Source organism: Gambusia affinis, linkage group LG17, assembly GCF_019740435.1.
Source record: "Gambusia affinis linkage group LG17, SWU_Gaff_1.0, whole genome shotgun sequence".
NCBI lineage: Eukaryota > Metazoa > Chordata > Actinopteri > Cyprinodontiformes > Poeciliidae > Gambusia > Gambusia affinis.
Genome location: NC_057884.1, coordinates 23,857,566 through 23,869,258, shown reverse-complemented (window position 1 = coordinate 23,869,258; position 11,693 = coordinate 23,857,566). Strand labels below are relative to the sequence as shown.

At 37.7% G+C, this 11,693-nt stretch overlaps 1 protein-coding gene and 1 long non-coding RNA gene across 2 annotated transcripts; one reads left to right on the top strand and one right to left on the bottom strand.

The window, feature by feature from the left end:
• Positions 1 to 845: 845 nt before the first annotated feature.
• LOC122847000 (NLR family CARD domain-containing protein 3-like) lies at positions 846 to 8,194 on the bottom strand. Its single transcript, XM_044144344.1, has 7 exons — positions 8,087 to 8,194; positions 7,288 to 7,419; positions 7,028 to 7,153; positions 3,796 to 3,874; positions 3,438 to 3,636; positions 1,503 to 3,294; positions 846 to 1,059 (listed from the first exon to the last, which is right to left on the bottom strand). The coding sequence occupies exons 2-7, from the start codon at positions 7,374 to 7,376 to the stop codon at positions 882 to 884; spliced, it is 2,463 nt and encodes an 820-aa protein (XP_044000279.1). The 5' UTR covers positions 7,377 to 7,419; positions 8,087 to 8,194; the 3' UTR covers positions 846 to 881.
• On the top strand, positions 8,116 to 11,070 carry LOC122847071. Its single transcript, XR_006373324.1, has 3 exons — positions 8,116 to 8,173; positions 9,208 to 9,350; positions 11,006 to 11,070. It is a non-coding gene; the product is annotated as an uncharacterized LOC122847071 (long non-coding RNA).
• The last annotated feature ends 623 nt before the right edge of the window (positions 11,071 to 11,693 follow it).

The following is an 11,693-nucleotide window of genomic DNA, read 5'->3' as shown; positions in this document are numbered from 1 at the left end:
GATTGCTGGCAGATGGATTAGGGTGACCAGACGTCCTCTTTTTCCCGGACATGTCCTACTTTTCCGACCTAAAAAAATGTCCGGGGGGAATTTAAAAATCGTCCGGGATTTTGGTCAACTGCCTCAAAACACATTACATAGCTTACAGTGCATTGTGATTACATTGCCACTCCGTTCCACTACTCCATTCCAGGTTTCTTTGTATGGTAAATTAGTCACGCCCTTCTCCCCAAATCCAATCACGTTGCATTATGTGTGCGAGTTTGTGTGGGAAAAGTAAATTTAGCTGAGTTGACTTGTACACCGGCTGCTAGACTAGTTAAACCTTAAGTGTGACAGGCGATAGAACAAGTGTGTCCGCCGATTCTACGGCAAAAATGCCTAAACAAAAGTGTACGTTTACGGAGGAATTAAAGAAAAGATTCCCGTGCTTTCGTCAAGGTCGTGATCCCTATGAGGCGGAGTGTTTGACGTGTAAGGTAGGCACTAATGTGTCTGTGGCAAATAAAGGTGCCAATGACCTGCAAGTGCAGTGAATTCAGCAAAGCATGTGAAAGCAACCAGGGGCGAAAGCTCTTCGGCTAAAGTCACAGATTTCTTTGTGACAAAGTAAGACAGTGCAGCCGTCACTGCAGCAGAAGGCAGCTTTGCTTTCCATACTGTTAAGCAGTATAAGGTCAGTAACGAGACACAATATTTATTTATTTCAATAAATACATTTATTTTTAGGCAACAAAAAAAAGTGTCTTCCTTTTCAGAAACCCAAATCTGGTCACCCTAAGATGGATAGACTTTTAACATAGGATAAATAAGAACTGCTGGGATCTGTAATTATGCTTCTTTTTGCTCCTAAGATGCAGCAATATCTCAAGTGTCCAGAGTTACCTGAGAGCTTCCAGGTTGCAGTTTGGACTCTTCAGTCCAGCAGAGAGAAGCTTCACTCCTGAATCCTGCAGGTTGTTGTTACTCAGGTCCAGTTCTCTGAGACTGGAGGACTGGGAGCTGAGAACTGAGGACAGAGCTTCACAGCTTCTCTCTGAGAGGTTACAGCCACTCAGTCTGAGGAGACAGAGAGAAAAATCTGTTATTAAACTATTCTTACAAATTCTTAACAAAAATGTAAAAATCATGTTTTCCATTCAACAAAGTTTTTTCTTAGACAAAGGAAGAACTTATTTTCCACATGCTTATATCTTTGGTGTGAAATGATTCATTTTATAGTTGTGTCTCCAACCTTGAAGAAAAGATCTACAGCCAACAATGAGGTTTAAAAAAGAATTACAATAAAACACAATAAACAAAATTAATACAACTTCAATTTTAGCATAAAGATAAATTTTGCTACTTTAATATTCATCATTCTGTCCAGCTGCTGAAGAAAGTGCATCAGTATATAAAATGAAACATGAATGAATAATAGAAATCCACTAATGATGATTTAAATAATCAACAGCAGATTTCTATCCATCAAAAATAAATCCATTAACAATCTGTGTCCTTACAGAGTTTTGTTGGAGGCTTTAACCACTGGCAGCAGCCTCAGAAGAACCTCCTCTGAAGCAGAGTATTTCTTCAGGTCAAACACATCCAGATCTTTTCCTGATGACACTAAGATGAAACCCAGAGCTGACCACTGAGCAGGAGACAGTTTATCTGTGGAGAGACTTCCTGAACTCAGAGACTGTTGGATCTCCTCCACTAGAGAACGATCATTCAGTTCATTCAGACAGTGGAACAGATTGATGCTTTTCTCTGCAGACACATTCTGACTGATCATCTTCTTGACGTATTGAACTGTTTCTTGACTGGTCTGTGAGCTACTTCCTATCTGTGTCAGCAGACCTTGTAGGAGTCTCTGATTGGTCTGCAGTGAAAGTCCCAGGAGGAAGCGGAGGAACAAGTCCAGGTGTCCATTTGGACTCTGTAAGGCCTGGTCAACAGCTCTGTGATGGAGAGATTTTAGTTTAGGTTTGGCGACTGAAAAAGACTTCTTAGAAGTTTGTGTTTCTTTCATCAGGTTGACTCCAGAGTTGATGAAGGTCAGATGAACATGAAGAGCAGCCAGAAACTCCTGAACACTCAGATGGATGAAGCAGAACACCTTGTCCTGGTACAGACCTCTCTCCTCTTTAAAGATCTGTGTGAACACTCCTGAGTACACTGAGGCTGCTCGGATATCGATGCCACACTCTGTCAGGTCTGATTCATAGAAGACCAGGTTTCCTTTTTGCAGCTGATCAAAAGCCAGTTTTCCCAGAGACTCAATCGTCTTCCTGCTCTGTTGACTCCAGTGTGAATCTGTTTCAGCTCCTCCATCATACTTGACCTTCTTCACTTTGGTCTGAACCACCAGGAAGTGGATGTACATCTCAGTCAGGGTTCTGGGCAGCTTTCCTTGCTCTGTGGTCTCCAACACATCCTCCAGAACTGTAGCAGTGATCCAGCAGAAGACTGGGATGTGGCACATGATGTGGAGACTTTGTGATGTCTTTATGTGGGAGATGATTCTGCTGGCCTGCTCCTCATCTCTGAATCTCTTCCTGAAGTACTCCTCCTTCTGTGGGTCATTGAACCCTCTGACCTCTGTTACCATGCCAACACACTGAGGAGGGATCTGATTGGCTGCTGCAGGTCGTGTGGTTATCCAGAGGAGAGCAGAGGGAAGCAGTTTCCCCCTGATGAGGTTTGTCAGCAGAACATCCACTGAGGTGGACTCTGTAACATCAGTCAGGATCTCCTTGTTGTGGAAGTCCAGAGGAAGTCGACTCTCATCCAAGCCATCAAAGATGAACAGAACCTGGAAATGTTCAAAGCTGCAGATTTCTTTGGTTTCAGTAAAGAAATGATGAACAAGTTCCACCAAGCTGAACTTTTTCTCTTTCAGCACATTCAGCTCTCTGAAAGTGAATGGAAATATGAACTGGATGTTCTGGTGGGCTTTGTCTTCAGCCCAGTCCAGAGTGAACTTCTGTGTTAAGACTGTTTTCCCAATGCCAGCCACTCCCTTTGTCATTACTGTTCTGATTGGTTGATCTCCTCCAGGTGGGACTTTAAAGATGTCTTCTTGTCTGATTGTTGCTTCTGGTCTGTCTGGTTTCCTGGATGCTGTTTCAATCTGTCTGACCTCATGTTCATCATTGACCTCTCCAGTCCCTCCCTCTGTGATGTAGAGCTCTGTGTAGATCTGGTTCAGAAGGGTTGGACTTCCTGCTTTAGCAATCCCCTCAAACACAGACTGGAACTTCTTCTTCAGACCAGATTTAAGTTGATGTTGACAAACTGCAGCAAAATGTCCTAAATTAAAGCAAAAAGTAAAATTAGGAAATAAATAAATCCATCTTATGAAGATGATTTGAATAAATGTGATTCCATTTCTTGAGACATCATTAAATGTCCGATTTATCCATCATGTAGAATGTTAGTAGAAATCCTCTTACTTCTCTGCAGACGGTCAGCTAGCTCCACCTCCTTCATCCTCCTCAGGAAGTTCAGTGTGATCTTCATCACTGCCTCTCTGTTGCTCCTCCTCTGCTCTTCATCCTCACCTTCCAACACCTCATCATCATCTGGACTCAGTAATTTCTGGATCTTCTTTAACTCGTTCTTCACAAAAGTGACAATGTTGTCCTCCAGCAGCTGTGACAGAATATTAGATGAAGGAAACATCAGAGTGAAATCATGCAGCAAAACACCAGATGGATGTTTGACAGGCTGACAGTCCTCTGGTCTACAAAGTGCAGCATGAAGGTGACTGAACAGAACTCATGGAAAAGTTGTTGTTATACATATACAGACCATAAATATGGAGTCCAGATGTGTTTGATCCTGCTGGACAGACTGACCACTGGGAACCTCTGAGCTCTGCTGGTCCAGTCTGTGGAGGAACCAGGAACAATTAGAAAGTCAGGAAATATTCATGCAGCAGTATTCACAGAGGAAATCACCAAGAGTTTCACATTAAAATCCTTAAAGCATAAAAACAGAGCAAAAGAAACTGCAGACAGTGATGCACATGTTTCCATTCTGATCAAAAACCTGATGCACCTTTAGTGTCATTTCAGGTTAATAGTTGTCATTTGTTTCTTTGAAATAATTCTGTTTCAACTCATTTAAGGTCTAATTGACATTTTCTTATGCTTTTCCAGGCTCCATGGTTTCCTCTCCTGCATCTTAAAAACTAAGAACCACTTTGACTGTTAAATAATAAATGCAGAATCCCATGTTGTGTTGCCCTGAAAACAATTTTATAATGTAAACTATAACTGGTTTTATTTTTTTAACAATACCAAGAGACCTGGATATGTGGTCATTTTACATAACATTATATTGGAAACTTTAAGATTGTAAAAAAATTATTAATTAAACTCAGACAAAGACACAAGAAACTGTAATTTTTCAGTTTTTGTAACGTTTTCACAATAATGACCAATTCTTGACATTTCAGGTTTATGTTTTTGTAACTAATTCCATGAGGCCTGGAAAGGTGCTTGAATTACCTTTTGTATAAATGGTTTGTAAATATCTGTGCCTTTAAATAAAACATCATTTCTACAGAATGTTTTCTCATCCATTTTTGTGATGTAAATTAATAATTATGCATTTTAAAACTGCACCAATTTTATCACTTTTATTATTACTATTCTACTGTAAAACTAAGTCTGTGTAATATTAATACTTTTTCCCAGAACTCACTGATAAAGTGCATGGTGTGGTGAAAATAAGCCTGAGATAAAATACTGGCAGCTACAGATGCAGGTATTTTACTCCTTATTTAGTTTCACCACTGTATTTAATATAACATTAAATTAATTTAATATTTTTATTACAGTGTTGAACATGTAATTTTACACCAAATAACTGGCACCTAAATTCACCAGAATTTTACAATTTATTTTACAGTATTTATACTGTTTTACCTTAAAAGTAACATACTGTAAATATGGTACAGATAACAACTTTACAGTAAAATGCTGGAATCTGTAGCTGCCAGTATTTTACTGTAAATTTACAGGATTATTACTTAGAGTGAAGTTGATGTTCTAAATGATTCCCATCAGAACCGGTCCAATCCTCTAACATGTTCCTGATCATTGATCCTTCTGAATAATGTCCAGCTTTGTTTAAAGAGCAGAAAGATCTGATTCTGCAACACATTCTCACACCCGACTCGTCATATATTGACGAGTTGGGACGCCGTCTGACCATGCGTCACATATTGGCCGAAGGTACCCCTTGGCGTCAATATGTAACGACAAAGGGCAGGTTCCTTCACCGTAAAATTTTGACGATTTGGACGATTTTGGAAGGTCGCATGTTTTACATGGATTATTTACGCGAATGGTCCTCGCAAACACTGCCGACACTTCAAAACCCAAAAATTGGTTAGGTTTAGGGCAAAAATTATGGTAAGGCATCAGGTAAAACCCTTCGCGTCACATATTGACGCGAAAGGGGTACCCCCCGCGTCAATATGTGACGAGGACGGAAGTGCAATGCGTCAATATATGACGAGTTGGGAGTGAGACTGGGTTGGATTCTGAGACAAACATGATGGTTTGAAATGACTGAGAGAAGTTTGGTGATTTAGTGTTGAGTTCTGACATGGAGAAGAACCAGGAATCATTTCCACTCTGACCATCCAAGGAGGATCTGATGGAGCTTCAATCAGAACCAGATGGTCCATTAGAGACCATCTGGTTCTGAATCAGATCCACATGAGGTATTATTTATATTAACTGTAGAAATGGTTGATGATCCGCCATGTTGGATGATGTTTAAACCTCAGAGGTGAAGCTGGAATCTTAAAGTTTATAAAAATGTTTTTCTTTCAGCATCAATCTGTCTGTAATCATATTTAGAGAACAATCCAAATATTAACCTATAAATTAAATTCACTGCAGCCCTTTTGTTTTAGCGCCAAAATAATATTGGACTAAATAAGTGAGTCTGTTTTATTTTTAAATGTTTAGTTGATGCAAAACAGAATAAAATGCAATGAAATATTTGTGGTTCAAAGGTAGTTTGTGTGTACAGAGGTTTTTATTTGTTCTTTACATTTATTTTAGCAGAAAAGTTTGTTGATTCTAGTTAAATATTGTTTCCTATTATTCATCAGCAGTAATTCTTTAGCTATGGTGTCATTAAGTGGCCAGTAGGGGGCAGTGTCGCTGCCTGAATGATGGTTGAATTGATTTGAGAGAATCATCAGGTCAGATTTTGAGATTTCTGTTAACTAGATGGACGTCTAGAAGTTCTAGGTAGATAATGTGGATTTAAATGGACCCGTTTCAATCGTTGAAGTTCTTTCATTAGTTGTGTTACCAATGATCCCATTGGACTTTATTTATTTATACTGATGTTAACATGAAGACTGTGGGATTATATTTTAGTTTTTTATTACAATATGTTTCATCAGCAGGTGTTGAAGCTCAGATTAATTAACTCAGTATAATCTTCTATAATAACATCCTGGTTCTGCTGCTAATGAAATATTTTATACACATGAACATTTCTGTCCTGGTCATGTTGACAGTACAAGGTTTAGTCTGAACCTGCAGCAGTAAAATCTCTGAAATAACAACTAATTATTAGGAAGCAGGACTGATAATCAAAACTATTCAAAGTAACTCAAATCATTAGTTATGCAAGCAGCCGGTGCTGTAATATTACATAAGAGGATTTTATGCAGCTTAACGTGGCTTTATTCTATATAACTGCAGGTATTAAGAATAGATACCAGATCTGATTGAATCTTAGTGAGTTTTTCTGTCAGCTTCCCAAAGATATATTTACATTTATTAAAGTTTAAATGATTTTAACTTGCTGATCTTTCACATCATGGATCTGAGGGAAGAACGTCTTTAACAAGAAATGTTACCATGTGCATTGATGTAAGCCATGAAAATAAAATAACCTGATATTCAGTCTAATGTTTCCATGACAACAGAACCCAACAGAACTTGATATCATCACATGGTCACAATAACAGATATAAACAGAACATTAACAGCAGTTAGAAACATCTCACCTCTCTGATGGTGGAGATCCAGGAGATTTAAAGTCAATGAAGCCCTCCTTTGACATGTCACTCTTAAAGGACACACAGCTGGGTTCTGGTTCTGGTTCTGGTTCTGGTTTGAGTCTCTGATGGATCCTGACAGAAACATGATGATTAAAACTTAATCAGCAAAGAGGAGCAGCAGCAGCTTCATCACCACGTCTGTTCTGGCCTGATATAGTGAACGCTGTGTGAAAAGGGCTGTGGACAGTTAGAGATGGTGACCTCACCTCTGACCTTTGCTCTGGATCTCATCTTCCCCACACAGAGTGGTTTTAGAGGGAGGGACTCCCTCCTCTCTGTCCTCACACTGATCCATGCTGCTGAATTCACATCAGCTCACACACACTTTCTACCTTCACCTGCAGAGGAAACACACATCATTCATCTGCACATCAACTCTGATCATCCTTTACATCATTAGAGCTGGAAAAAGATCAGCTGCTCCTCCTCTGATTGGCTCTTCTTCTCTGCTTCATATCAGTGTCAGGTGAATGCAGTCAGACAGCAGAGAGGCAGAGGAAGCTGCCATCAGCTGCTGCACTTCTACTATCAGTCCACTAGATGGAGACATGGAGCAACATTTACATTCACTGATTCAACCTGAACAACAGGAAGTATTTTAGTTCCAAAATATATTCATTTCTACAAGTTGATTATTCGCTCCATTAAATATTAAATATTTAATAATGTGACTGAATCAAACTCATTTTAATAACATTTTATTTTGAAAGGTAGCAACAGGAAACTGTTGCTGACATTAATGGTGGAGACTAGAGTTCGGTACCAGGAAATAAAAACATGAAACAGTTCGGAGAAGAAAACAGTGAAACTTCAGCTGTTCATCATGTTGTTTGATTCCAGATCATCAATAATCTAATAATCCTGTAGATTAGCTTTCAAACAGCAGATATTAAAGTTTGAGTCGAAATCAAAAGTGAAACTTTTCTCCAAAAATCAGAGATTAGAAACAATCATTAAAAAGTTAAAGTGATGAAAAAGTTCAAGAAATAAACAAATCAAACTTACAGTTTGTTCAAACGATCCAAAGTTAAAGAAAAAAATTTAAACAACAGACTGAGAGCCAACAAACGGAGTGGAGCCACACCTGAACAGGTAAATTCAAATCGAAAGTAAATGTGACGGATGTTGCATAACTGATGACGTCACAGCTCACCTGGTTTGTAGTTTTTTTCTTCAGAGCAACAGAACCAGGAAGTTGAAGCTCTGAGGTGAAATCAGAGGCAGGTTGATAAAATCTTCATGAGGAAGTTCTGATAAAAATGAGGGTGTACTTACTTTTGATCATGACTGTAGTGATGATTGATAGTAATAAAACAATTAAGAACATTATTTTAATAGTTTATTTAGCATCTCAAAGAGAAAAAGGTGAAAATGCATTTTTCCAATTAATATTTTCACCATGTTATTAATAAAGTAACTAAATATACAAATTAAATATTTAGCATCCAAATACATATTTATTTTGCAAACTAAAAATTTATTTTCTAAAGTAAACATTTAATTTTCAAATCCAATATTTATTTTCTAAACTTCATATTTAATTATCTATTTTCATTTCTAGTTGTTCAGTCAGACGCTCCATCATGTTTTCATGTTTCAGTTTTTTCTCCATTCAGTTGGTGAACAGAGTTTAATCCAGTTTAGTGTAATTGTCTTTCTCTCTACTAGTAGCAGAATGTGCAACAATATGTAACATTGATCTTTAGTGAGTAAATCCTTGGTGTTTATGTCCAGCAGAAATAGAAGAGGCTCCATGAGGAGATCTGTCCTCAGAATGTCCTCAATCTCCTGGTTCATTTCCTCCCAGAAGGTTTTTATTTGTGGTCAGTCCCAGAAGACGTGTGTGATGACCGACCATTCCACAAATTCCTCCAACATCGATCTGTGGTTGGAATCCTGGAAATGAAAGTTTTTAATGGAGATCTATTAAATCTGGTTTTTACTTTCCAGTCAAACTCTTTTAGATTTGGTTTCCAATCCCTTAATGACACAAAAACACAGAGAAGAAAACTCCACTCCATGTTTTATTATTAATCTCCAGTTCAGTCCAGTAAATTGATGCTCTCAGTTTTCCCAACAATCCACCATTGGAGACCCCAAACTGTTGATGTCGTCTCTTCCAGCAGCCAATGTGATCATGTTGATCTGGGTGGAATCCACATCCAGAGGTTCTGCTGCTGTCTGGACCGTCCTGCCATCCAACCGGGTCGTGACCCCAGTCTGGTGTTCAGATGTTCTTCTTCATCTGTTTGGATCGTTTGAACAAACTGTAAGTTTGTCTTGTTTCCTAGCTGAACTTTGTCTTCAGAAACTTTCCTGCTTGTTTCTTCTCTCTGATGTTTGGAGAAAACGTTCTCCATGATTTGAACTCAAAGTTTAATCTCTCTTCTTTTTGAAAGTTAATCTACTGGATTATTAGATTAATGATAAACTTGAATCAAGCAACATGATGAACAGCTGATGTTTCTTTGTTTTCTTCTCTGAACAAAATGCTTCATATTTTTGTTACCTGGTATCAAATTTTATCTCCACCAATAAAATCAGAATCAACAGTTTCCTGTTGCTCCCTTTCAAAATAAAAAAATATTGTTAAAATACGTTTCTTCAGTCAGATTATTAAACAGTTAATCTTCTCCATAGTAGAGTTTAATTACTGTGAACTAAAATACTTCCTGTTGTTCAGGTTGAATCAGTGAATGTAAATGTTGCTCCATGTCTCCATCTAGTGGACTGATAGTAGAACTGCAGCAGCTGATGGCAGCTTCCTCTTTCTCTCTGCAAATCTTTTTAGCTGCTGTTGCCAACAGCAACAAGCTCAGTTTAATGTTCCATGTCTGCACCATGTTGGAGGAAGAAGAGAGGAAAATATTCTGCTGCTCTGACCTGAAGAACAGGCCTTCTGATGGTTGTTATTTTATTACCAAATTGGTCATAAAAAGTTCATATTTTTGTAAAGACTGTCACCGGTTCTGTAAGAAGGAATGGACCAGAACTCCAGCAATGTATCATGAGAACCTTGTGGAAGGAAACCAGAACATTTGACCCAAATTAGACTGAAGGAGATTCTGACAAAACCTGAGGAGATGGAAGCAAACCTCTGAATATTAAGTTATGAAACTGACTCCAATATATATTTTATATAATTATTCTCTTTCTTATTCCTGAATCATGAGGCATTTCACATTCCTGGGTAAAAGTTACTCAAGACATCAAAATGTACAAATAATATGAATTCTGATTTACTAGAAGTTACCTGGAAAACCACAAGAGTCAGAACTGGATCCTAAACTTTTCTTACTTTACAGAAATGATTTATGAAATGAATCTAATTTGTTAACATTTATTTTATTTGTTGATTCATTATTTTGATCTGGTCAGTTTGGAGCAGCAACAGTTTAATGGAAGGAGAATTACAAATATTAATGATGTGACAAAAATAGATTAACACTAAATTATGGAAAATATTTTAATATTTAGGAACAAGAAAATAAAAAATGAAAGTGCAAACTTTAAAATGTTATAATTTAGTAGAGATCAGAACAATATTGATTATTTACAAAGTCTATAATAAACTCCTTTCATGGTGTAAAGAAACATTGTTAGAAATGAAAGAAACAAACTATAAACTAATAGAAAATGATTTATTTAGGATGAATATTAAAAACAATTGTAGGTAATTTAGAGGGATTTCTAGTTTGTAATAATTTAGTGAGGAGATAAAAGAGTTTTTCTCTCTATAAAATATTTGCTAAATAAATAAAATAAAGTTTATTATGTTTTTTGTAGTTTGTCTACAAACTTAACTGGAAAACCTTGAAAATGTTTTAGAAAAATATTAATTAAATATTTTTCTGCTTTGATTTTGATGATTTATGTAGAACAGAGTGAAAGTTTTATATGTTTGTTCTGGTGTCTGATCTTCAGAGACCATCTGAACCGACCCATCAGAACTCAGTGGAGGTGGTGGAGGAAGAGGAAGAGGAAGAGGAAGAGGAAGAGGAAGAGGAAGAGTGTCGTAATCCATCTCTCTGTTTGTCTCTGATTTCACCTTCTTGCCTGTTTGTCTCTTTTTTCCAGCCAGCATTAAAATGCCTCTAATTCATTTTGGTATTCAGTCGCACTATTATTATTTCAACATTATGATGGTCCCAAACCCATCAGTTCTTCTACTATTCTGGCTGCAAACAACTTCCTGGTTCTGAGGACATTGAGTCTGTGAAAAGCATTAAGACAGACGGACAAATATGAGAAAGTTTTGTGAGGAGATTCAGAGTGCAGTGGAAGAAGGAGAACAAAACAGAGACAATGTGATTGATGAATGGTGGATTCTTGCTCCTGAATCTGAAGCTGTAAGATTACAGTGTGATGAGAATCTGAGAGATATTCTGATGAGGACAAAGAACAGGATGTTGCCCCCGACTGCAGTCATCAGTCTGATGCTGGAACAGAAGTCAGAGTCATCAGGGAACAGCCTTCAATTGATCCAGCTGTGTTACGCACAACTGATCAGAACCTGAACCAGAACCAGGCCTGTGTGTTCTATGCAGTAAGAGACTGGTGTATTCAGTGTTTCTGTGATTCTTTGAACCCTCATCCATTTGACTTCTATGTC

Coding starts and splice junctions, on each gene's coding strand:
- LOC122847000 (XM_044144344.1), bottom strand. CDS start 7,376: ATGGATCAGTGTGAGGACAGAGAGGAGGGAGTCCCTCCCTCTAAAACC. Junction 3,295..3,437: donor AGCTGACCGTCTGCAGAGAA/GTAAGAGGATTT, acceptor GCTTTAATTTAG/GACATTTTGCTGCAGTTTGT. Junction 1,060..1,502: donor AAAGCCTCCAACAAAACTCT/GTAAGGACACAG, acceptor CTGTCTCCTCAG/ACTGAGTGGCTGTAACCTCT.